The 27,540-nt window shown below is 41.1% G+C and overlaps 1 protein-coding gene across 4 annotated transcripts in view; it reads right to left on the minus strand.

Annotated features, from left to right (window-relative positions):
- Window positions 1-564: 564 nt before the first annotated feature.
- CFAP58 (cilia and flagella associated protein 58) overlaps window positions 565-27,540 on the minus strand; it is a 121,324-nt gene continuing 94,348 nt past the window's right edge. For all 4 annotated transcript variants that reach the window (XM_013054570.2, XM_013054569.2, XM_045068984.1 and 1 more), the window contains 3 exons: window positions 7,665-7,784; window positions 5,208-5,341; window positions 565-1,282 (listed from right to left, as the gene is read on the minus strand). In XM_013054570.2, coding sequence (XP_012910024.1) covers window positions 1,171-1,282; window positions 5,208-5,341; window positions 7,665-7,784 — 366 coding nt within the window. In that variant the 3' untranslated portion in view covers window positions 565-1,170. The remainder of the gene's footprint in view (window positions 1,283-5,207; window positions 5,342-7,664; window positions 7,785-27,540) is intronic.

The following is a 27,540-nucleotide window of genomic DNA, read 5'->3' on the forward strand; positions in this document are numbered from 1 at the left end:
CTGAGAAGGACAGCAGAACATGCAGGTAGGTGATCGCTCTAACATCCCACCCCTCTGTATAATCTGAACAAGCATCTTGGGGTCATTAAGTCTTTTGCTCCTTGCAGTGGGAACCTTGGTCGCATTGCACAAATGGAATGATCCACTTATACTGTCCTTATCCTTGAGTGGTTTACTCTGTTTTGGTTAAAACATCGCAGAGGTCAAGCTCTTGTGAGAGAGATGACCGGAGTATCCTCACATAACATTCCTGAAGGAACTCTCTTAGTGGGACAACTCTGAACTGAAGTGCACATAACTGTGGCTTCACCAGAAAGACAATACAGTGGATTCAATGACCCTAAATGTTGACCTGATGCCTGAAAGCCAAACAGACCCTTGTCCTAACATAACTCCGTTTTCCAAGTGGGAGGTCTAAGAAACACAAGGCCATCAGAGGAAGCCAGCCGAAACCCTTCATTTTAAAGTCTTGGTTCCTCTGAATCTGATCCTTATGTTAAACATTTCTCAAAGTAGTTTTTAAACTTTAATTACACACTCTACCAAAGCAAAGACCAAAATCTCTACAAAGGTTCTTTTTTATTTTTTATGATGAAGTATTTATTAGTATGTCTCTTTGGAATAGATTTTCATACCCCAGGCCTGAAAAGAAATTCCACATAGAATTCATTCTCAAAACACGTTTTAAATATTTGAGAGTTTGTCCTTTTTTTTTCTCACCTCATGCCATGACTTGTTAATGAGGAATAATTAATAGATTCTTATTAATAAGAAACGCACTGCATTTTGAAAATATTTTTAAATGTAAAGCATATACACCAATGTTTATAATAGAGAAATTCAGATCCAAAATTTCATCGCTACCGAGTGCTTGGCAATGTGGTGCCTTTCAAATCAATCAGTGTGGTAGTCACAAAACATTGGCTTTTTGCAATGCATTAGCTTAATTGAATGATATAATTACAGTCTGTTAATAGCCATGAGGACCAAGTAGAATGTCATCACTCTAAAATGGACATGATGATGATAGTTTTGCATTTCTTTTTATCCTGGAATTTGAGCACTGATTTCTCTAAATATTTGGGATCCAAGACATTTGAAAGAGATTCCTCAAAATGTTCCAAAGCGAATGTCATGAGCTGTTCAATGCACCCAGCCAAGAGCTTCGGGCTAGGACTTCACTTGGGATGGTCTGTTGAGGGGAAATCCACCCCCAGTAAAACGAGGGCCGGTTGGCTTGGCCATTGAGAAGGTGTTATCCATGGGTACTCTGTCCTTATTTCTGCAAGACAGGAAGGAAAAGTTAACTTCCTTAGCACCTTTTTCTTCCTCTAAGTTTGGTGTTCTTTAAGTTCCTAGGTGAGTTAGCCACTGAAAACTGCTTTGATTAAAGCTTTCAGTTTTAGGGGACGCCTGGGTAGCTCAGTGGGTTAAGTCACTGCCTTCGGCTCAGGTCATGATCTCAGGGTCCTGGGATCGAGTCCCGCGTCGGGCTCTCTGCTCAGCGGGGAGTCTGCTTCCCTCTCTCTCTCTCTGCCTGCCTCTCTGCCTACTTGTGATCTGTCTGTCAAATAAATAAATAAAATCTTTAAAAAAAAAAAAAAAGCTTTCAGTTTTAGACAAAGTGATTGTTTAAATCTAATTAGGCGTTCACTGATAACACAAAGAATTAGGGAAAGACACAGTTAAAGGTGCCCTCCTAATGTTGATCTAAATGTGGACATAAGACCTCATTATAACTCAATCACTATGGACTTGAGACTCCTGACTTGTAACATCATCCTGTTTTATAAAACATTTGTTTAGCCCCAAAATCAGTCAGAAGAATCTTTCTCTTGGCTTTGTTTATTTATTAGTTATAATGACTAATTCATCATTTATCAACTTCTATATCCCAAAGTTTCAGTGGAAACTTATAAATATTTACCACAGACTTATCTTCATCAAACCTGGATATTTATGAAATACAAATTTTCCCGTAACTTTAGACAAGCAGCAGGTGTTATTAGAAATAGTTTAAGATACAAGAAAATCTAAAAAAGATGGATAAGATAGTACCTTCAGCAATAAAGGAAAATCTAAAATATATCTCCTTAAAATACACACACGTACATATACACACACATTCACACACATACACATTCAGGTCTCCTGCAGAGGTAGCTTAAATTACACAAATTCCTTATTGTGTATTTAAGGGTCTTACAGAAAACATCTTTGGAATCCCTTTTTAAAAATAAAAATCAAGCTAACCGCTAAGACCAAACTCAAATTAGACTTGACAACTAGAACTGATTAACCTTAGGGGGTGAGAATTCCACCTTTGGGGAAAGAATCTGACTAGTTCTGCAAACTCAAGACCAGCCTGGGGGTCTGGGACAGGGCAGTGAGAGGCAGGTGGGTGAGGGTGCAGATCCGGGTGGAAATATGATGAAAAACATGTTTGAGAAAAGTGAAAGAAGGCATAAAGGCAAAAATGGTATGAGTTGCTATTTTATAAAGGGCAAGTATAGGGAAATCACCCACAGAGACTACTCTAAATTATTCCATTTGGAAAGAACCTGTAGAGGATTGGCTAATCAATCCAGCAGTCTCTTAGAAGGATTGATTTCATTATTATATAAAAAAAAAAAAAAATCATCCTCCATAAGTAGGACAATCCTTGACTGGATCCGGTAAAGAGGATTCTTTCTAGTACTTGGCAACCCACACACCTGATGCCTGGTGGATGAAGGCAGCCCACTCCCCCATCCCTTCTCTTGCCTGCAGTAACATAACTTTGCCTCTCTGCAGGAACTTCAGCTTACCAACACTGGCTTGGTCAAAGGTGACTGATGGGAATGATACCTCCCTTACATCACCTTTGTAATATATTCGTAGACCGTCACCGTGGCCCCCTTCAGTCTCCTCCCTTCCAGTCCACACCCCCTCCGCACCCTTGTTCTCGCCTCAGCATACTTCCCTTCAGCACCTTAATCCCTTTGCTCTTCTTCTGTGAACCCCTCTCTCTGTCTACCTCCAGTGTATAGATCCCCACCAACATGGAACCACCCATGACACCCACACCAGGTCAGAGTGGCTGCAGTTATGAGCATGTTAGGGCAAGAAGAGGACCAGTAAAAGCAAGGATTCTAGAGCTGTGCTGTCCAATAGAACTTTCCACCATGGTGGCAAAGCTCTCTATCTAGAGACCAGTGCTGTGCCCTCTACTTCCATGTGGCTATTTAAGCAGTTGAAATGTGACTAGTGTACCTAAGAGACTGAATTTTTAATTTGACTTGGCTATAATCCATTTTAATTTAAGCATCTACAAGGGGCCTACTGGTCCTTTTAGTGGATGTACCACTGGGAGGGGCTGAGCCAACAGAGAGGCATTTCTGTTGGCTCCACAGGCTTCTGTGTCCAGGAAACCGTATGGAGGGTGTTTGGGAGGGGGATCAGTAAGGTCAACCGGCCAAACTCCAGGACCAAGACCAAAACAGGACAACAGACCAAACTAAACAGGACCAAGGCGGGGAAGTTCGTCAGCTCTAGAAAATTAAGTAACTGCTTAGCTAAGCTGGTTGTTCATAACTGTGTAAACCAGACTGCTGCTCTCCAAAATGGTTACATGTACTCTATAAGATGACTAAGTTGACCCACTGGGAAGTGCAAAGAAGATATTTAAGATTCTATTCATATTTTGTTTTTCAAAATTAAAAAAAAAATCTCAGTTTACTAAGAGTTACCAACAAAGTGACAATAGTATTTTGCATGCAATGTAGACAAGTTAAAATATGTTGGAGGTAGAAAACTATTCTAAAATAAAAATTTCATTTTAATACCTAAAACAAATATGTATTTAATATGCATGCATATATATGGGCAGCTACAAGTTCAAAAGTGTTTTACTGATAAGAGACTGTAATCAAAATGTTTGAAAGCCATTGAACTGGATGTGTGCCTCGCACTGGAACAAGCCATCGGCACGAACATACTGTCTTAAGAGAAAACCACTGTGTTTCCACCTATCGTGCACTGATTCACACCATTAATACCAGTGGTTCTCCAGCTTCTGTGAGGAGTGACTCAACTGCAAATTCTTCAGAGCCCGCAGAATCTAAACATCTGGGAATGGGGCCTGGAGACCTACATGTTCACCCAATCCCACCAATGGTTCTGAACCAGATGGTTGCCAGTCCCATACATCAAGACAGACCCATTGAAATCAGCTCTAATTTTTGGCAGGATTTGACTCTACCAAGAAGCTGCCCTCTGAATGTGGAATGGGGGACTATTCTGATTTACAAGAAGGGCAAATTTTTCCTGGCAAATCTATTTGCATCCCATTACTTCATTGTTGTTGTTTGCTCCTCACAAATCACAGGCAGATACCCCTCTTTCACCAGGTCCCTGCAATGCCCAAGTGGACGAAACATCCAACTTGACTTAAGCCCCCAATGTGAGCCACTACAGAATCAACTGGATGACTTGGGCAATGCCCCACAGCCAAGCCGAGGTTCGAACCCACTGATTCACTGGGGCCCGTTCTCTCACCCTAGCATTAGGCAAATGATGATACCCGAGTGGAGAGACATTTGTCTTTCCATGTGTAGGCATCCTGAAACCCAAAATGTTAACCTGGAGAGTAAGAGCTCACGTCACGCCCCCGGCAGATGCTGAAGCTAGTGCTAGATGTAAAGATGGTTCAGAGACAGATTATCTAAAACATAGGTAAAAATGATCCGCGAGTTACTCATCACAGCTGTGTTCTTGGAAAGAACAGCTTTCCCACCCTCCACTCCTTAGCAAAATTACCTATGTTTGTAAATGTGGATGTGCTTTCAAGCCTGAAATCTTGCAACTGAATCTCAGTTGCAAACAATGTTATGGCATGATTATCTCCAAGCCATGAGAACAGCGTGGGGGAGGTAGGGCGGGGGTGGGGGGAGATGGGGAGAATCCTACTATGTTTTTTCTGCTCCATATGAGGTCCACCAATGAGCAGATATTAATGGATCCCTGCTCGGGTCCTAAGGAGAGGCCTTTGTATCAGATGAGACATGCAACTTGCTCTGACACAAACCAGTGGGGATGTGTAGAATGTCATTTGTTCACCCTGTGCCTCAGTTTACCCCCATGGACTCCATGACTCCGTGACTGTCTGCCAATTATCTTACCAGCAGATAATAGGCACAACAAGATTAGAACATTTGACTAATTCTTACTTCTGAATGTATTCTTTACGTTTCTGGGCTAGGTATTTCTTCTTCAAGTTCATCAGTTCATTGGTAAGTTTCTCGATCTCGTATTTATATTCTTGGCTCTGTGATTCATACATATTCAGCTCTGAAGACAAAACCTAACATGACAAATAAAACAGCATTAGCAGAAGAGACACAGTGAAACGATACCCTTTCCTGAAAATTTTTTCTCTCTCATTTGCTGCCATTTACCTCCATGGGGTGAGTAATACAAAACCCCGCCCAAGTTTAACAGCTAATCCGCTCGCTTTTACCAGTTCTCAAGGTCTCGTCTAGGTAAAAATCTGACTGAGGTCTGCAGACTCCTAATCCAGGGGCAAATGTAGTGAAGCCTCTGCTTGGAAGAGCTCTTGGGCCACATTCAAGCAGGCTCACCCATGAATGGAGTAATGGGTTTCAGGTATATTGTGAGCAGAGACAGAAATATGCTCAGGCATACAGTATCAAACTGCACTTAAAGCCTTTTTAAAGAGCCTTTAGGGAAGTCATCACTAGGGAGAGTGATTCATTTGAGGATTATGGTTAAAAATTATTCTGGAATCATCCCACCATCACCACCACCAAGTAGGCCTTCAGTGTATGTGTTTTCCTAGGTTGCTGTTCTGCTAATGTCTATCACCCCTTCGCTGTTCTCTTTGGGACTCTTCACAGGCTCACTCTTTCTCCCAGCACCGCAATGTTTCCCTCTGCGAAGCGGGGAGCTGACATGCGCATGGGAGAGTCTTAAGCCTGTGTGAGAGGAGCCCTGATCAGCTGCCTCTTCCACTCTGGTGTCCCATAGATGCTCTTGGTCTCGAGAGAGAAGAGTGGGCATTCTCTCATCTGAACAGGCCGCGTAAAGCATGCCCAAGCGAGGAGTGCACCCCACAGAAACCAAAGGGAAGGAAAGAAGGTTACCATTCTAAGGGGCATGCAACAGAAAGATTCATTTTCCCTCTCGCTCACTGTTTGAAAAATTTGCACAAAAGGGACATCTCTGTCTTCTAGGTATTCATCTGCTTCTGAACGTGTTCCCTTCATTGCTTTGAAAATGATTCTGACTATGCTATCATGAGCTAAAGAATAGGACCTTCATGTTGAGAGAAAACCTGCCTTAATAGCTAAACAATTAGGAACAAAGGGTCTGTTTCCAAACAACGAATATCACATTTCCTAAAAGAGCCCAGATAATGAGGACAAACTGGCAGACGAGACGGGCTGAGACCACCACCTCTGAACCTCTTCCACCAGGGGTCACATTTCATCAGAGCAAAATTCTGGATCTCCTGAGTTAAAGGGTTAAAATCCCAAAAGCGCCAGCGAGCCATGCAATGCAATCCAAAGCAGAATGTGGCTGACAGCAGTGTGAAGACAGACATGTATTTTTCTAATCTATACCCACTCCTGAGAAAATGAGCTTTTGTTTTGTTGGGAATATATAATTGTTTAAAAGGATGAAAATAATCAAAAAGATTATGCCTCATGCAAAATTCGAACTACATCTCAGGATACTCTGGTGAAATCAACATTGAGGGATAAGTTGAAAATTAATGTTCTAATTACACGTCTGTTTCATCTGCCTTTTTTAAGTAGAAGGATGTGATTTTACAATGTCTTATTTGTGAAAGCATCAGAACCGTAGGAGGAGCACGGCATCTATATTACCCCAGGCAGAAAGGCAATGATTATCAACTTCGTTGTGCTGGTAAGTGCCGGAATTCAGCTGGCGTGTGCTACCTTCCGTGTTTGCGTGTGTGTAAGACTTCCCCGACATGCCCAGAATACCTAAGGACTCACTTAGGAGGTAGAGCTCCGGATACAATGGTAACACACCGTTTCCAAGAAAACTTTTAAAAGGCACACGTAATAATATAACATTCCATCTCCCCCAGTTGAGTTTCTGAAGTCACTTAGAAGGGAATTTATGCTAACAGAATTCTAAAGTGATTTTACTTTCCTTTCACAGTGACTGACTCAAGAGATGGGAATGAAGGCAGGCCCTGGGCACCGGGGAATAACCTGTGCTTCGCAGGGGGAACGGAATAGCACAAACCTGCTTGGCACAGTGGTTTGCTTCGGGAGATGATGGTTTTAAAACATTTCCTCTCTTCTTCCCCCCCCCCCCCATTCCAAGTGCCCTCACTCATTTTGAGATCATCGCCAGATACCTGTCCCCCAAATTTCCGTTCAGGTGCCATCATCCTCTCTCCAACTCTTCCCTTGCTCTCCTCCCTCTTTCAGAAAACAGAGAATTGTGGGGTCTATTAGTCTCACTGCAGGAGGGCAACTCTGGGATGTGTCCTGCTCCTCCTGGGACTGGAATTCTAAAAAAGCCAACCTCTACGGTGTGTGACGTTTGGGAGACCCGCTCCTTGTACCGAGACAGCAGACATGTCTGGGTCCCTCACGTGTGGCCAGGAAAAGGCAGAGGCTCCCACTTACTTTCAGCTGTTTTGTCTTTTCCCGCAGCGTGTGGCGATAGATCTGTAGCTGCTCGGCAGCCTCGGGACCAGGCTGTCGAGCCAGGATGTGCTTCAGCTCCACATACAGTTTCTCCTTTTCCTGGCAGAAAGTAAAACCACAAAGGAGATAAACAGCCCCGTCAAGTCAGGAAAAGTGCCTTTACCAGCATGGTCAGGAGAACTTGGGACCATCATAAGACACTTCAGAGTGCCACACTGATCACATGCATCATAGATCTGATCAGGAGCGCATCCAAACAACCCCAGTCAAGGGCTTAGGTTGGGCCAGCAAGGGAAAGTCTCTCTCTCTACCTAAACTTAGGATCACATGACTGAGAGACAAGGGCAGTGATGGAAGATTTGGACATGTGTTGTGGCCAAAAAGTAGGACATAGGGGAGTTTTCGCAAAAGTGTCCTTTGAACTGTTGCTTGAAGAGTGAGTAGGAGTTTTCCTCAGAGCAAGAAAGGAAAGGTTTTGAGGCCAAGATTCAGAGTCAGGACAGGGGAGAAGTGATTCTAGTTCAGTAGGAGCACTGGACCAAAGGAGGGAGAAGTGGAGAGAAGAGGCTGGGCTCATAGGTAGGTTGTAGGCTGTGTAGTTTGGGAGGAAAGGATGAGCTGTGCCTGGGTTTGTCTTAAGAGGAATAGGTCCAGCAGGAAGACAGAGAACAGAGTGAGGTTCTCAGGGCACCAGGATAAGCAGAAGATGAAAACAGATGGACCTAAGCCAACTAGGATGGAAAAGAGGTAGATGTGAAGACATTCCTGAGATAGAATCAGTGGGATTTGGTGAAAGATCAGTCCAGGAAGGAAGGAACAGGACCTAAAAGACTCCAAGCCTTCTAATATGGACACCTTGGGGGCTGAAGGGTAATAGTAATGGAGCAGGGAGGCTAGGAAAGAAGGGGTGTGGGGAGGGGGGAAAGAACTGTTTCCACATTCTCTTCTGATTATCAGTGGGGTCTGGATATGTTGAGCTTGAGGTGTTGTGGGATATTGAGGAGTTGAAAATGAGGTCCCAGAGTTCAAACTAAAGAGCAAGGCCTCCCCCACTTTGCTCCTGGGTGGCTCACTGGGTTAAATCCTCTGCCTTCAGCTCAGGTCATGATCCCAGGGTCCTGGGATCAAGCCCCACATCGTGCTCTCTGCTCAGCAGGAAGCCTGCTTCCTCCTCTCTCTCTGCCTGCTTCTCTGCCTGCTTGTGATCTCTGTCTGTCAAATAAATAAATAAAATCTTTTAAAAAAATATAAAGAGCAAGTTGGAACTGGTGGTGGGTCATGGCTAAAGCCATGAAAATGGCTCCTTCAACAAGGGATGGCCTTTAGGGTGGGCCAGAACAATGAGATCTTTGGGAGAGCCAACATATTGGGGGAGGGAAAGAAGAAAGACTGAGAGAAAAACAAACAAGGGAGAGTAACTGAATGCCCCCCAGCTAGGAAATGGCAGTGTTTACAAAGGGAAGCATGATTTGAGTGGTCAGTGATATCCACTAGGCTAAGAGAAGAAACAGAAGGGGTACTGAAAATGGCCTTGGGGGAGGCCTTTTAGGATGATACCACTGCAATAACATTGGGGGAGTGGAAGTCACAGAGGCTAGAGAACAAATCAGAAGTAGGAAGTAAAGAAAGCAAGTCATTTAAGAAATATGACATGGGGGGCGCCTGGGTGGCTCAGCAGGTTAAAGCCTCTGCCTTCGGCCCAGGTCATGATCCCAGGACCCTGGGATGGAGCCCCGCATCGGGCTCTCTGCTCAGTGCAGAGCCTGCTTCTCTCTCTCTCTCTCTCTCTCTCTCTGCCTGCCTCTCTGCCTAATTGTGTTCTCTGTCAAATAAATAAATAAAATCCTTAAAAAAAAAAAAAAGAAATATGACATGGGTAGAACTGAGATCTGGAAGTAGTTTGAGAGAACAGGTAAAAAGCCAAGAAAACTAGGATGTGCACATTCATAGAACTAAAAGAAAGGGCTTGCTAGGAACCCATAGCAAATCATAATTTCATAATTGAATTTAACCAACAAACAATATAGAATTCCCATTTGTACCCTAAAGTTTAATTGCTTGTAATGTGTGTTCAGATTCTTGAACTAGGGAAACTACATACAAGGGAAGATTTATTTCTTAGGCACCTCAGTTCTGGATTCCCATTTCTCTAAACTACAACAATTTGAACAAACATTGATAAAGACTAGTGTGCCTATTCATTTGTCTCTGTATGTATTTATTTCCTTAAGGTAATTATGTTAAAGAGAAAAAATAAGTAAAAGCCCTCTTAATAAATTACATGGCAAAGCAAATGGAAACAAATTTTTACGTAGAGCTAAGTATTCTTAGCATTGTCATCAAATAGTGTTTTTGACAGAGAACATGAGAATCATTAAGAAAAAAAAAATCAGTAGAAGAAAATTCATTAACTACTCATTGTCACCATTTGTTTTAGATTTTTCTTCCCTCTGGCCAAATTACAGAAATTTTATCACAAATAACATGACTCTGCTTTCAAAAGAATGTATGTAACTTAAGAACTAGTTGGATGGATTAAGATTCTGGAGAAACGTGTATCCAAAAACAATACTCACCATTTAAGAAATAATTCCAGAAACGACAAGGAAATCCAAAAGCCCGTGCAAAAGAAGAAAACTTGAACAAATAGAATTACAAAGCGGTGGTTTTCCTTTGTTGTACAACACCTCCCGTCACATCTTACAACATAATCTTCCCAGTAAATGGATGTAGCAAGCAATGGGAAAGATGTCAGGAGGTGAGTTTATTTTCTATAGCCACTTAATGCCTGCTCTGTTGGAGAAATAACACTTCTGACAAGGCTTCAAGATTCAATTTGGAGAGGGTAATAAATATGTGGAGAAGCCCACAAAACCGTTTTGTCCATTTCTTTCAGCTCCCCTTCCTCTCTACCAGAATATGGGTAGATGTGAAAAGTAAAGAACCCCATGAAGACGAGGAGGAAACAATCTGGTTTGGGATATAATAACGTCTTAAACTGAAAAGATCATCTTACTCCAAGAACCTTCGAATGTTTCCCAGGCGGAACACTTTTCAACTGCTCTTGGCAGGGAGGAAAGAGACACAGAGGAGAGAGGCTGGAAGAAGCAAATATTGCTACCTTGGCTCATAAGCGAGAATCCCAAGGTCAACTGCAATGAATGGTGTGTCCCAAAGTCCAAAATGTGACAGGTCAAAAACCCAGTCATGATATACGCAAGAATCACTTTTCCCATGCAACGCCTCCTCTGGGGTTTGAAGACATGTTATAACCTTGAAAGAATCTGGAGGAAATTGTGCTATGTAATTCCTAAAGGCTACATGAGACTATCAGTAGAATGGAGCCAGAGGTAAAATCAGGTTGGCAGCCAGGGGATTTCACGCAGAGGTAAGAGCATGAATCAGCTCCCAGCTCTTGGGACCTAAGCCTGCTGAAAGGGCTCCACCCACCCCCTCTGACAGGACATGTGACCTTCACCGACAGTGAACCAGGCCACCATTTAGCCCGTCTTCCCCTGTCTCCACTTCCTGTTCTTTTTCCCAAGGCTATAAAAGGAACCAAAATGGATTTATTCTAAAGAATAACTGAGTGACTGAATAGTGAGGACCCATAAGTGTGGAGAAAAGTGAAGAAGTTGAGTGAACTACTATTGAAACGGTTGCAATATTCAAAGTCAAAAAGTTCTAAGAGTTAGACCACTCAGGCCAAGCGATGCATGTGTATTCCTGGTGGGTTGAGAGAACACCAAGTGAAACTTCAGGGTCTGAGACAGTAGGAATGGGAAGAGCCGAGGGAAAAGGAGTTGGGGGGTAGTGGCTGAAATGCATTACCAGGCTTCAGTGTGCATGAATTTTGGTCTGTGTTTACAATAGAAAACCTAACTGATAAAACCAAAGTGAAGGCCGGTCAACATTAACATTCTAGCTGTGTGTATCCTACAGATTTGTATTTTGGGAGAGCGTTCTGGTAATTTAGATAAATATGGAGTGTTTGATGGATTGAAGGTCTTAAGTACGATTGTTTTCCAATTTATTTCTCTCCTAACCCTCTACAAGGGCCAACCAAGCTCTTCAAACATTGTGCAATGGTGTGTATAATAACCCCATTTAGAGACAAAGCGTGCAATTCTATTATAAAGAGAATCTATCTTATGCAACAGAGAGACTCATTAGGCTGTCCGGTGTACATTGTCTCCATAAGCCAGCAGTGGCAGAACCAGCTGCCTTGTAAAACATATCCTGTCCTTCTTCGTTAAGCTGCATTCATTTCTTTTTAAACCAAGTCAATTAATTTGTCACTGGGTTAGAAGCACCATATGTCAATGAAACGTTGTAAGAAAATCATGAATAGTTTATTACTTCCCCACCAACAAAAGATTGCATCTTCAGGTTAACATTTCTTTATTTATTCAGAGTTTGTTCTTAATGCACATCAATATTACTTCGTACCATGCCTCACTCTCTAAATTATTTTGTGAACAGCTATACTGGAAAAAAAATAGACGCTTAGCATCAGGAGACTAGCTCCCACTTTGGCTGAGCATGACTTGCAAGCATAAAACTTATTATGTCCATCCTCGCAATGATGCTCCCTGGCTAGACATCCCATCCTCCCAGTCGGATAGACTATCAGACATGGTTATGGATTCTTTTGCTGCAAGAGTCTCCAAGTTATTCTGGATAAGAACACAGCTCATTATTAACACCGGCTGAGTAGAGTGGTACAAAATTAATTACAGTATTAGCTTCAAATAATGCCGTCATTACACGGTGACAATCTGTAACCCCAGATTGGAAACTCCAGACACGAAGTCACTTAGACCTCCAGGTGTTTGTATTTTATCTGACAATAAATTAAAAGTCTACATTCTGAACAGTCTATGCAAATAGGAGTCAGCGCTATTCTGGGTACAATATGGAGGAAGAAACCAAGCTGCTCTCAGAACTCCTTTCCCCACCGAGCTACAATTTTATATTCACTGTCTGTTTATATTCCCTGTCTTAAGCTCTGCATCTTCAACTGAAAACAGAAGGTAGTTCACATTCAACGTGCACCTTAACCCCTCTTCTTCCTCAGCTCGCCTACTTGAGGCAATAACTGACTAAGAGGAACTAATATATTCTGTTTTAATCTGAATCTGTGCTTGGCAAATGCCAGTGCATTGATTCTGTTCACCCTGGATTCATCAATTTGCTTGGGTGAGTGTTGCAAATAATAACTTCACCCTGGGAACCAGCTAATTCATGTGAATCAGTCAGCTTGGCTCCTGATCCAGAGTCACATGCTTATCTATACCCACCAGGGTGAAAGCCACGCACTGAGATGCTTGGATACGATGTACTCCAAAGAAAGAGACACCACCTTATCTTCACTCTAGCTCATCCGATGGGTTCAAGATGAAGTTGGTTTAAAAAAAAAAAAAAAAGAAAGAAAGAAAGAAAAGAAAATGCCCCAATCATTACCTCTGGGAGAACCAACTTGCCAGAATACACAGAAAATCCTTTTTTTTTTTTTTTCCAAAATATCAAGATGCCATTTATATTATTTCAGTATTTATTCCTTATGAATCCATTCTTTCCAGTTGCATTATGAGCCTTTAAAGTCAGAATTATGCTGGATCTTTCTGTGTGTCCCTCATACCTGCTACTGTGTTCTATTCATTCTAAATGCTCGATAATTTTGTTGCTTGCGATTATATTGTCAGCAAACTATGCCCATCATATCTCAGTAACGCACATCAGCAGAGGTGAGATATGCATATGTTGAGAACTTTCACTTTAATTAGATCACTGTAACAACTCCCGGTTAGCAGAGCTTATATAATTCACCCTAATGAGCTAGTTGCTCCTATAAATCATATATCTTTGAGTGAAATTTTGCACCATGCATATTTTGTCAAACTCATGCAAATACTTGATATACAACCTTGATCTCTTAGTAAAATGTTTATAGCAGTTTCTGATAGGGCAAGTGGTTTCAAATGCCTTTTTTAATTCATAAGACTAGCAAATGTCTTCACATTAATTGGCTCTGAAGCTCTGCTTACACGTGCGTGTGCATACGGACACATGAAAATGCAAGCTTAACTCCTAAATTAAATAATGTGTGCACTTTTTAAACAGCTTCCTTAAACACAAGAATTCTAATAGCACACATAACTCTTTTCTATAATTAAAAAAATGCATTACATTTTTTCCTGTTTGCTTGATTTTCGTTTCCTTTCCACCTTCCCACCCCCACTCATAATCCTTAACAAAAGACTAAAGCCAAATTTAAAATTTTTAAACAAAACTGCTTCCCTCTTTATATGAAGGCAACTACAGAGCAATCCCCAATTTATCTAGAAATGACTCTTTTCGTTAGTAGGAAAATAAATTAGAAACACTGTAAACATATTACATTTCTATCTAGCTTTAGGAAAGGGAAAGTAATGGCTGATACCTTGGGGCTTTCTTGTTTATTAGCTTTATAACGAAAATGTCAGCTAACCTGAACTCTGGACCTATCTTGTTTATGATGTCATGAAGTGGTAAAGCCCCCTAGAGAGGCTGAGACACGCAGGACTGGGGGATGAAACAGAATTACACAGCTGAGTTCCTCGTGAGCAGGAAACTGCTTGGTTACACAGTGGTTCTTGGCTCTAGATGTAGATGATTAAGTGTTTTATGAGGCATAGGAGAAATCTGCACACACTAACCTTCACCATTTTTGTAATAATAGGAAAAATGTTTCTGGTACTTTCTGATATAAACAACGCAAACTTTCTTGGGAGAGCTCTTTGCAACGGGTTTTGTCCTCCAATGCAAATAGATGTTTGTGAAGTCCTGGACAGGGTACATAATTGCCTGGATTGGCCTGAACTTCATCACCAAGACTGCTGGCTGGTTTTACCTTTGCACCTTACCTCCTAACCTAACATATGTGAAGAATTTGCACGTTAAGTCTTGGTGTTGGCTGTTCTTAGAACCTATAATGAAACAGGTCTAGAAAAATTCAAGTCCACTAAGTTCTTCTTTAGTGCCAGTATGACACATACGATTGTGCTAGTTTAATATGAAGATAAATAAGGTCCAAACTTCAAGGAGCTCACTTTCCAGCAGAAGGAAGACAAATAACTAAGTCATAAAATAAGACAGACTATTGCCAGGTCCCCAAAGAGGCGCTAGGGGTATTGTGCAGTGTGTGGGTAGATCTAGAAGGAGAGATGATATTCATCTGGTGGACTGCAGAGAGGGAAGTATTTCAGATGGATCTCAGTAGGAAGAGTAGTCATAGCTGTAATATTTGTATTCATGAATCAGAGAAGGGCCTCACTACCAAAGGACAAATTGAATAGACAAAGCCACTTGAAGTCAATCCACTGAAAATGGGATCAATTTTCATAATAAACAGTACAGAAAAAAGTTTGAGATTTTTTTTCCTTGAAAAACAGATCTAAAGTTCATTTTAAGAATTTAATTTTTTGAGTATTTTACCTTATCACTTTAAAATTTGCATTTTAATTGTAATAATGTATGATTACTGGATCAATTAAAATCATTAGTTTTGGGGGGCATCTAGCTCTCTCCTTTGGAAGAGCACCCAATTCTTTGATCTCAGAGCCATGAATGTAAGTCCCACACTGGGTGTAGAGATTACTTAATAAACTTTGAAAAGTTATTGGGTTTTTTAAAGATGCATTTATTTATTTGAGGCGTGGGGGGAAGGGGCAGAGGTAGAGAGACAGAATTCCAAGCTGACTTTGCCCTGAGCATAGAGTCAAGCACAGGGCTTGATCTCACAACCCTGATACCACAATCTGAGCCAAAACCAAGAAGCAGATGCTTAACCAACTGTTCCACCGAGGCACCCTACGGGCTTTTTCACATGTCTGACAATATTATGGTGCAATTTGACTTCTTGCATATATCTGACTTCTGCAGTACAGCAGTTTTTAAATTTTTTATTATGTAACAACCATACAAAAGAATCTATAGTAAAAATAACTATAAAGTGTAATAATAAAATGAAGGCTCATGGTAACTCCATCACCCATATTATGAAATAGATCATCATCAATACCTAGCATCTGTGCAGACCCTTCTCCATCCTATCCCTGTGCCTACACAACTGCCACCATCAGCCGAGGGAAGCACCATCTGAATCCTGCGGTTGTCATTCCCTAGTTTTTTCCATATAGCTTGAACATATATCTATTATTTAATTTTACTTTGCTTTGAGCTTTATAAAAATAAGCATACCTAGTTTCTTTGACTTGCTTGTTTTACTCAACATAACTCATAATAAAAGATTGATTAATGTTGTTGTGTGCCTCTATGCATGTATTTCATCTGATACTCTGTTGGGTGAAAATTCCCCAATTTACCCATTCTCCTGTCCATGGAGTTATTTCCAGGGTTTTGTTTTTATCAACAACATTGCCATGAACATTCTCATGCGTGTTCCCTAGTCCTCAGTTTTAAGTCTTCCCACCATGTAGACCTAGGAGTGGGATTGCTGCATCTTAAAGAATATAAAAGTTCAACTTTGGAAGAGAATGTTAAATGATTTTCCAAAGTGCTCTCCAAAAATCCCCTCTGATCCGCACCTTTGCTATTTTTTTTAGTGTCACCAGGCAACCCTAAGCAAAGAATGTAACTAAAGCCATACCTAGAGTCTTATACACTGAAATTATAAAATATTGTATATTAAGCCACCAAATGGGTGGTAATTTATAACAGTGCAATAAATACCTAATACAGACATTATAACTGTCATTCCTCTAGAAATAGTAAGACAGTATCTCAATGTGGACATATGTTTTATTTCCCTTCTTACAAAGTAGGGTTAAGCATTTTTATTTTCAAGTTTATTTATCTTTTGTGTTTCCTCTTCTGAGAAATGCCTATTTCACGCATATTGTTTTCCTATTTTCTACCGTTGATTTTTTCTTACTGATTTATAATTCTTTATATATTCTGGATTAAGACATATAAAATTTGTGCCTTACTTTCTTTGTGACTCCTTTTGAGGAGCAGACATTCTTAATGATAATGTAGTAAGATTTATCCATAATTTCTTTTATGGTTGATGCTTTTTGTATCTTAGTTAAGTACTCAGGCCAATTATTTTTAAAAGACTTCCGTTAGCAGAAATATTCAAAGCCTTCGTTAATTTCTCCCAAATCCCCTCCTAATCCTTTGATAATTTAAAACATTCTGTTTTGAGGAAGCTACACTTAGAATTGTTTGACTTTTCTCTTTTCCTACCAGATGCTGATTTGCCATTGCCTTTGAAATGATTCTAGAATTTTTCTAAAATCACTTGCGTTGACTTCAAGTGATCTGGCAACTTTTACAAAGCTTATAATTACTTTGCATTGTATTTGCATTTCTTGTTGGCTGATATTAACACTGGACAATCCTACTGAAAAAGAGAGACCAGTGATATCAAGATGGGCAGGAGTTAGTCACATGATGCTGACTGGGATGTCTGAGGATAGATAACAGTCATATAAATGGCAAGTTCTTTAGGGGATATATTTATATTATGAAAATATTCACTTTTCTGCACGATCTCAGAATTTGGGTGAACTGGGCAGAAAATACTGGAGAAGAATAATAGAAGTCATCCCAGCAGCTCTCACATATAAAGCAGGTACTATGGATGTGCCCGGCATGGTGCCCAACTCAAATGTGGCATTTCTTTTTTTTTTTTCTTTCAAGATTTTATTTATGTATTTGAGAGCGAGAGTGAGAGAGAGCATGCACTAATGGGAGGGAAGGGCAGAGGAAGAGGAGGGAGGCTGAGCAGGGAGCCTAACATGGGGCTCAGTCTCAGGATGCTGGGAGCATGACCCGAGCCGAAGGCAGACACTTAACCAATTCAGTCACCCAGGCACCCCCTGAAATGTGAAATTTCAATAACGCATCACAACAAACCCAAGAATTGATTGTTATTATCCCTACTTTCCAGATGAGAAAGTTGAGGCTTGGAAGCATCAGTGACTTACCTAAATAAAGCAACTAGAAAGTGGCAGAACCAAGATTTGAACCTATATAAAATAGAACATTTCAAAGATTGAGATGAACATGTATTATACCTATATGTGTGTATATATATATATAGATATATATAGATATATATCTATATATATATCTATAGATATGTAAAATACGTGTGTATATATGTATACGTGTGTGTATATACCTCCATCCTCATTCTTAAGCATTACTCACACTGCTTCCTATAGCAGGTGGAAAGTAAAAGAAGGGGAAAATATAAACCAAAGTATAAAGGTCAGGAGGTGAGAGTATAAAAGCATCCAGTAAGCCTGCAGTAGGAAAGTAGCAAGCGACTATCTTACTAGACTAGAAAAGAAGAATGTATGTGTCCTGAATGATAGACAGATGAGTTTGTTTTCAACCTAATAGGCAGGAGGAAACCATGGTGGGTTTCTTGGTGAGGAATATGTTAATAACATTGATATATTATCATATATCATATCTATGTACTACTATAATAATTTATAAGACACATAAAATAGAAGATTTTAAAGACTGAGATTAAAATGCACATATATGTAGAAGTTCTGATATTTTCTTCCAACACTCAGTGGATGGTCTTAGGTGCTCTACACTGGAGAACACTGGTCTAACATATTAGAAGTGAGGATCTACATCAGAAGAGTGGGCAGGGGACAAAACACATAAGATTAGAAATAGACGCAAGGGCGCCTGGGTGGCTCAGTGGGTTAAGCCGCTGCCTTCGGCTCGGGTCATGATCTCAGAGTCCTGGGATCGAGTCCCGCATCGGGCTCTCTGCTCGGCAGAGAGCCTGCTTCCCTCTCCCTCTCTCTCTCTCTCTGGCTGCCTCTCTGTCTACTTGTGATTTCTCTCTGTCAGATTAATAAATAAAATCTTTAAAAAAAAAAAAAAAAGAAAGAAATAGACGCAAAAGCATGGGGGAGGGCAGTTTACTTGACTCAGCAACTGACCTGGCAGGAGGTGGATGGGGAAGTCAGAAGTAACACTGGCATTTCGAGCCTCTGGCTGTCTGGACAAGGGGCCACACCATGAACAAGCATAGCCAAGCCAGGGAAGGAGCTGGCTTCAGGAAGCAGATGGAGAGCTCCTTACATGGAGGACATCCCTTTGACAAACATGTATTAAGGAAACTGAGGCTCAGCAAGGCTATGGAATTTGTCCAAGACCGCATACCTACAAACTGCAGAGCCAGGATTCTAACCCACAATGGTATGACTCCAAGCCTGGACCGGCACCCTCTTGGCTTCTTCCAACCCATTACCAAGCACCCTGCCTCCACCATTCTCAGTCACCAGCCAAACCAGAGGGACAGCCAAGGTAGAGAGGAATCAGGAGAGAATACAGCAGCTGTGTAACTATACATCAACAATGACAGCTGCATAAAGAAAGGGCCTTACACAATCAAGTTATTAAAATGTGCAGTGGGACCAATGAAAGGCAGCTGAGGGAAATCTTGCTAACTTGGAAAATTCTTTAGGGTAGTACATACTTTCAAATAAGCCAAATTAAATTTTAAAACAAGAAATACTCTGATGGAATTACATACTCAAGTTGAAATAACTCCAAGTAATTTGGATTTTGTGATTAAAACCTAAAAAGCTTCCAAGTAGTCATAAGATTGTGACATCACAGAACGGGCTCAGAGTAGAGAGGGCTCTGTCCTGCTCCGCTCCTGTTTCCTGTGTGCGCATCCCACTAAGTCACTCTCCTTCCCTAATCCACCAGATCCTTTTAAGCCTCCTTGTCTTTGCGCCGGCCACCCATTCCTCCGTAATGCCCTTCCCCAAAAGCCAGCCCCAATCCTTGTCTAACACCTCTCAGCTTTTACAATGCTGCTCAAAGTAACTGCCATTGGGGGAGGGGGGCTTTTCCAATTTCCTCGAATTAACTATATCTTTAGTGTTACCACAGCCTTCTTAGGGATTTTAACCTTGGGTGGATTTAGTCACAGAGTAGTCCTCTCTTTCATGCAGAGGATATGTTCCAAGACCCCCAGGAGATGCCTGAAATTGCAGATAATACCAAACCCTATACGTCCTATGTTTTTTTCCCATCCATGCCTAGCTGTGATAAAGTTGAGTTTATAAATTAGGTACAGAGATTAAAAACAAAACAAAAAAATAAACAATGAAAATAATATATAGTAATAAAAGTTACGTGGATGTAATCTCTCTCAAAACATCTTATTGTGCTGATGTGAGAGAGACAAAGAGAGGTGAATGATGCAGGCATTGTGACGTAGCCTTAGGTTCATATGGACCTTCTTCCTACATGTCAGGAAGAGGCTCATTAGCTTCTAGACCCGGCCAACCACAGGTAACTGAAACCACACAAAGTGAAATGGCACATAAGGGGAAACTACTATACTCTTCAGTTGATGGTGCATTATCGTCACTTGTTCCTCTTTAACTTTACATACAACATAAATACCACCACAATAAGCATGTCAGTGTGGCAGAGTTACGCACAACTGAGTTATTTTTCCGAATTAACTCCTAATGTAGAATTTCTGAGTCACATTATTTATATATTTAATCTATTTAATATATACTACCAAACTCTCGTCTAGAAATGTGACATCAATGCAGGGGCGCCTGGAGGGCTCAGTTGGTCGAACACCTGACTCTTGAGTTCAGCTCAGGTCCATGATTTCAGGGTTGTAAGATCACGCCCCACATCAGGCTCCACACTCTGCTTGGAATCTACTTGTCCCTCTCCCTCTGCCCTTCTCTCCCACACTCTCTCCCACTCTCTCTCTCAAATAAATAAACAAACAAATAAATAAATAAAATCTTTTTAAAAAAGGAAATTAACATCAATGCAAACTCTACCCACAGTATATATAATGTGTATACAGTGCCTACTGTCCCTACATTCTCAGAAGCACTAGGCATCATCGATCTGTTTTTCATCTTTGCCAACTCCATAGGCCAAAAAAAAGGGATATTCTTTTAATTTTCATTCTTTTGATTACTAGTAATGTCAATCATGTCTTATATGTTTATTAGCTATTTGTATTTTTTTCTTTGTGAATTGTTTACTTATGACCCCTACCAGTTTTTTCATGGAGGTAATCATCTTTTTCAAATCAGTTTGCAAAAATTCTCTACATATTAAGGATACTAACCCTTTCTCTGTTATATTTGTGGCAAATACTCTTTTTGCCTTTCCATTTTCAAAGTATTTTCTTCTGTGCTGAGGATGTTCTCGACTCTTTATGTAGACAACGAAACTATCTCTCCTTTCCTTTGTGATTTCTGCCTTTGATATTATACTTAGAAAGTCTTTGCCCTTCCCCTAGATGCATACCCTAGAGACATATTTATATGTATGTACAAGAGACTTCTATAGGAATGCCCTCTGAAATACTTTTACAGTAGTGAAAGTTTGGGGAAAAATACCTAAATATCCATCACTTAAAATATAGGTAAATATAGTAGAAATATACAGTAGAGGGTTCCCTAGTGACTCAGTTGGTTTGAGCCTCTGCCTTCAGCTCAGGCCATGATCCCAGGTGCTAGGATAGAGCTCCATATTGAGCTCTCTGCTCAGTGGGGAGTCTGCTTCTCCTTCTCCCTCTGGCCCGCTCAAGCTCTCTCTCTCTCTCTCTCACTCATTCACTCCCTCTCAAGCAAATAAAATCCCTAAAAAAAAGAGAGAGAGAATGAAATATACAATAGAACTACCCATAGTATCCATGTATATGATCACGGATATTTCTCAAAATATGATGTTGAGTGTGGAAAAAGAATAAAATTAATATGGATAAATGTAAAGTACACCAAGTAATTCTCCACATTGTTTGTAGATGCATCAATTTGCAGTAAAAGTATAAAAATAGACTGAAGGAATACAAATCAAATTCCTGAGAGTTGTTGCCCCTAGAAAAGGTAGAAAGGAAATAGGACTTCAAGGGGTCCACCTAAACTGAAAGACCTACTCTATTTTTTTAGTCTAAAACAAATGTACCAAAACATTAATATTCACCATTCTGGATGGGTGGCAGGTGTATCTGTTGTATTACACTTCACTTTCCTGCATTATAACTTTTCCCCAAATGAAAAAGGGGAGATTTCCTCCACCCTCCAAGAATCTATAGAAATTTATTCTTATTTTATTCTATAACTTTTGCAATATGTCATAAAATTTTGGGTATGGTATGGGTATGAAGTAGAACTCCAACCTAATGAATGAATGAGTGGATGAAAATGAGTGAGTGAATGAGCAAATAAATGAAAAGAAGAATGAATACATGATTCTTAATGACTAAGTAATTCTCTGTCACTTCTATGAGTGCCATCATTCAGATTACATAAACAGACTCAGCAAATCAGAGAGAATTTAGTAGTCAAGCTGATACTCAAGTAATCACGGCCAAAAAGTAGATTTGCCCCAGTAAGTATGGTAGCCACTTGCCATATGTGGCTACCAAGTACTTGAAATGTGGATAGGCTGAATTGATATGCGTTCTAAGTGTAAAATACATGCCAGATATGACCGACTTAGTACAAAAGAAGAATCGAAATAGCACATTAATAACTTAAAATTCATTTCATGTGAAAATAATAATTATTTTGGATAAATTACATTCAACAATGTATATTATCAAAGTTAATTTCACCTGACTCCTTTTACCTTGTTACTGTGACAGCTAGAGAATTTACAATTACAGATATGGCTTTTTTATTTATTTTTTACTGGATAACACTAAAATAGAGCAACAATGTTGCCTTAGATCTAAAATTGTAGAAGAAAAAAACATACCCAGTTTTCACATATGCCTAATCTGAATGCAAACCAGCCACCTCTTTATATAAATAATGGTATGAAACTAGATGAAAAAGTATGAGGTCATTATGCTGCACAGCCGACAACTTGGAAAATTAGACCTTACACAAATTGTTCCATAAAGCACTTAATAAAATTTTAGGGAAGTGGAAAAATTTCTATTAAGTTCTATAATACAAAATAGGCTCATTTCCAAAAAGTAAACCATAAGGCGAGAAGGTGATGTGAAGTATACCTACCAGAAAGAAATGACATTCTGTTGTCCGCCTCCTAATGTTTTTACTGCCTCATGGACCACCACGGAATCAGCTCGTATACTCAGTGGTCCTGGGGTTACTTTCTTTTTAACACAGTCTCCTCGTGCCTAGACAGTGATGATTCTAGTGTAGCCGTACTGACGCTAAGATCCAGGCATGGACCAGTCTTGGAGAAGTATCTTGGTCAAAGAAAGCTACCAAAAAGTAATTTCAGACTAGTTTTAGTACTTCGTTGGCATCAAAGACTGTAAAGGGGGTATATTATCCACATGGATACTTAAACCCCTCCTCTCCCATAACCTCCAACTGCTCTCACATCTTCAACTCCAAAATTCCTAGGGAAACTTCCTTCCTGAGCTGCCTACCTAGTCCTTCCTTCATTGTTGTCACAACTGTGTATCTCAAAAGCCAGGAGAACTGTTCTGATAAGGGCAGACTCCTCCCCCAAGTGGAAGCGGGATTGCCTATAGGAGACCACAAAGCCAGAAGCACCTCTAGCAGACAGAATTGGTAAAAGCTGCAATAAAAACAGCAACAATAACAAAAACCACTTTTACATTTGGTGTCCTTTCCCAACCAGCCAAAGCCAGGAGTTCAAAGTCTATGTGTAGGTGAAGGTTCAACATGGGGAGAGCAACTGATTAAAAGATCAGATTTTATAAAACAAAAGTGGGGGTGGGGTGAGCAGAGGTACAAAAATGTACCTTGAGTAGAGTTTTACTGAGGAGTAATTCAAGTGGGATCAGGCCCTACAGCATGGAAGGATTTCACGAGTCAGAGAACACCAGTAATCGTCTACATTAAAGAGGAATTAAGTCGCCTTCAAATAGCTGCCATTCGGAGACATACTGATTTTCGGACATGACATTTAGAAAGGGGCTGTAATAACAAGGAAATTTTTTTTTATAAGTTTGGGAGATAGAGTCAGATTTAGTACAAAGGGCCCTGGGGTTTTTTGTTTATTTGGTGTGGCTGTGATTTTTTGTTTGGCTTTTTCGTTGTTGTTTTTTTAAGATTTTACCTATTTTGTTTGGCTTTTATCTGATTGAAATAGGCTACCTGAAATTCCATAACCAATTTACTTTGAATGCTGCTAATTCCAGAGCTGGCTTTAAAATGCCCTAAGCCAGTGTTCCCCTCTCTGAATGCAGGCTACTAGCTCGCCATTTCTCTTCCTCTTACACCCTGCCCTGGGACCTGCAATCACTCAACCCTCCCAAACGGCTAGGCCCATTAGCTTCCTCCTGGCTTTATGGTTCTGCTTCTCTCTCCTCTACCCCAGAGTCAAATACTCCTGAGCGCCTTCCACAAACAACACTTTCAGCCCTCCTCCCTGACCTTCTGCTACACCCGCGAGGCACCTTCCTAGTGCTACCTCTCTCCTGCCGACCACTCCTCAGCTCCCGGGCCACCCAGCAGTGCTACATTGCTGGAGGGCAACGCAGGAGGTACTGAGCGGAACCATTACAAGTTCAAGTTAGGCACACTGACTTGGTCCTTCTTTCCTCACAGAAGTTCTCATTTTATTTTCTGTGAACACCCAGATATCATCTGCTCAGCAGCTTCTTCAGACCTGTCTCCTCTGGACCCTGGGTTCACAGTGGTCACCCTCACTCTCACCAGATGACTTGATCTGAACAGACAGAAGGGACCTTAAGAGACCCCAATCATCCTCACAAGACACCAGTGCTACATAAGTTCTCTCTCCCTTCCTGTCCATATCCAGTGAAGAACTGGAGGCCTACATCTTCCTTCCTGGTCTGTGCACAGGAATAACATAGGCAGGCATCCACCCACGCGCAGAAACCCACCCGTTCTACAACCCCCCACACGTGCAAACACACATGCCCACCTTGAATCTCCTCTCCTCTGTGCTTCCCCTGTACTCATGCCCGCCATTGCCTGACATCGACATGAACTTCACCCTGCCTTTAAAATGTTTACCAAGGGAGCACCTGGGTGGCTCCGTTGGTTAAAGCCTCTGCCTTCAGCTCAGGTCATAATCCCGGGGTCCTGGGATCAAGCCCCACATCAGGCTCTCTGCTCAGCGGGGAGCCTGCTTCCCCTTCTCTCTCTCTGCCTGTCTCTGCCTACTTGTGATCTCTGTCTGTCAAATAAATAAATAAAATAGGGCACCTGGGTGGCTCAGTGGGTTAAAGCCTTTGCCTTCAGCTCAGGTCATGATCCCCGGGTCCTAGGATGGAGCCCTGAGTCGGGCTCTCTGCTCAGCAGGGAGCCTGCTTCCTCCTCTCTCTCTGCCTGCCTCTCTGCCTACTTGTGATTGCTGTCTGTCAAATAAATAAATAAAATGTTTACCAAGGCTTGGAAAAGCACGTATCACTCCATTACACTAGAGGAGTGAGGCTGCAACAAAAAAGAACAGAAGTCTTGCCTTCTTTATTCTATGTTTCTCGAGACCTTGAATCTTTTAGAACAAAAAAAAAAAAATGTATTTAAATTATACGTGTTTAGGGGCGCCTGGGTGGCTCAGTGGGTTAGGCCGCTGCCTTCCGCTCAGGTCATGATCTCAGGGTCCTGGGATCGAGTCCCTCATCGGGCTCTCTGCTCAGCAGGGAGCCTGCTTCCTTCTCTCTCTCTCTGCCTGCCTCTCAGTGTACTTGTAATTTCTCTCTGTCAAATAAATAAATAAAATCTTTAAAAAAAAAAATTATACGTGTTTAGTGTTTTTCCTCTGGTCTTTCAGAGCTACATACCTTACACGAGTAGCCTAAGTCTACTGAACCCACTCTCATACCATCTCTTCCCTTTGAAGGCCCCAGCAGTCAGGTTTCATGCCCAAAAACCTCCTAGAACTGGACCTTCAAAGGGCACCAGTGTCCACATCCTTCCCTGAGTTCTAACTTTCTTGGCAGATGCCAACAGTGATAACCTACTCCCTCCTTGAAATTCTCTCCTTTCTTGGCCTCTGTGAGACTGCCCTCAGTTGTGTTGCAAAATTGGACACATTTCACTGAAAGACCCTGCAAACAGCCAAACAAGCCTCTCTTTCTTCTAAAGTTGAGGGAAGTGACAGGCACTGCGGAATGGGGAGCCTCTAAATGTGTGTATGTGTGTTTGCTTACCAAATGTCATATTCTAAAGAACACACTACACACTCTCACACAGCCACCCTCCATACTGTCCTCACTTTGGGGAAAAGCCAAAGATGAGAAGGTGACCCTAAATGTCACCCATAACCCTCAGAGCTTCCAAGGGGACTTCTTGCCAGCCATCTTCTACATACACCCCCACCATATGGGCCACAGGGCTGGGTCCTCCCTTCCTGAGCTGATTGGTTCAGCCTCTCTCCACTCCACCTCTGTCTCTTAACTCTCTCTTGTGAGGAGAGGGCAAAAACCATTTCCTACCTGAAGAGGATTTTTTTTTTTCTTTAAGATTTATTTACTTATTTGAGAGAAAGAGAGTGGGGGATGGGGCAGAGGGAGAGAGAGAACCTCCAGCAGACTCCCTGCTGAGCACAGAGCCAGAATCAACTCAGGGCTCAATCCTATGGCCCCGAGATCATGACTTGAGCTGAATCCAAGAGTCCGATGTTCAAGCCCACCCAGGCACACCCTGAACAGGATTTCTAAAAACAAAGAGGGGTTCAGTGCAGGGACAAAGCAAGAATAGACATTCTCTGAGGAATTTTATTTTTAGGAACAGAAAAGAATATCTCTGTGTGGAGACAATGAGACAAACACTTGAGTGCATGTTGGAAATCAGTGAGTGTAAGCTTTAAACGAGCTGGTGTAGATGGGAACTCTGTGCAAAATGTAACTTGCCAGACAAAGGCTAGATGCCTCCATCATCATCCATCTCAGAGCTGTTGAAGACCAAATGAGACAATATATGTAAAATTGCTTTGTCAACTGGAAAAAGCATTTTTAAATTGTAATTATTATGTGATGTTTTGCCTCAGGCTAGATTAAGAGTCAGACCATGGCAATATTGAAGAAAATTAAAATACCTGCTAATTTCTTTTAAATCCACATTCCTGGAGCTGTTTAAAAACTGCAAATTCTAATTAATTTCCATTTTCTCACCTCCTTTCAATTGAAGTGATCACAATAAACTTCAAACTCTATTAACAACAGAGTCAAAGTTTCTGTCGACTGTTAACGAGACCATGGACTTTGGAGTTGAGGCCTGAAAGTCGTCTTTTATGTCCTTTCCATTCTATTTTCTCCTGTGACTTTCAGTTTTTTTCCATTTCAGTCTCCCTGGGCATTATAACTTCATGTTTCCACTGAAGTAGCTTCTGGGCCTTTCACTCTATCTCAGCCTCTATGATTTCCAACCTATCCTTCCTTCAGGTACCCAATAACCCAACATCATTTTCATTATTCCAATTAATTTCTTAAAATAACTAAATTATAAACAAAGTGATGAGTCAGGAAATAAAATCAAATGGAATACTGATTAGAAAGGAAGAGGAAAACCATCACTTACTAGAGGAGACAGGATTATATAACTAGAAACCCCAGGAAATTAACTGAGAAGCCACGAGATAGGATGGACTGGTTACAAATAAGTGGGTAAAAATCAATAGCTTTCCAACATGGCAGCAGTCATCAACTGGAACACATAATGGTGGGAAGATTTCTCTTGCCCATAATTGCCAATCCCTACCAGAAGTATAATCAGGATGAGTGAAACAGGATTAAAGGATTACTGATGTCTTCTGTTTCTCTGTGAGAGGGACTATCTGCGGCCTCTGTGTGACACGGGTGTTCTTCCCTGTTTTGTTTTATTTACATCTTCTGTTTAAGTGTCAAAGAGTC

This window comes from Mustela putorius, unplaced genomic scaffold (genome assembly GCF_011764305.1).
Source record: "Mustela putorius furo isolate JIRA1106 unplaced genomic scaffold, ASM1176430v1.1 tig00003909_pilon_pilon_pilon, whole genome shotgun sequence".
NCBI classification, from domain to species: domain Eukaryota; kingdom Metazoa; phylum Chordata; class Mammalia; order Carnivora; family Mustelidae; genus Mustela; species Mustela putorius.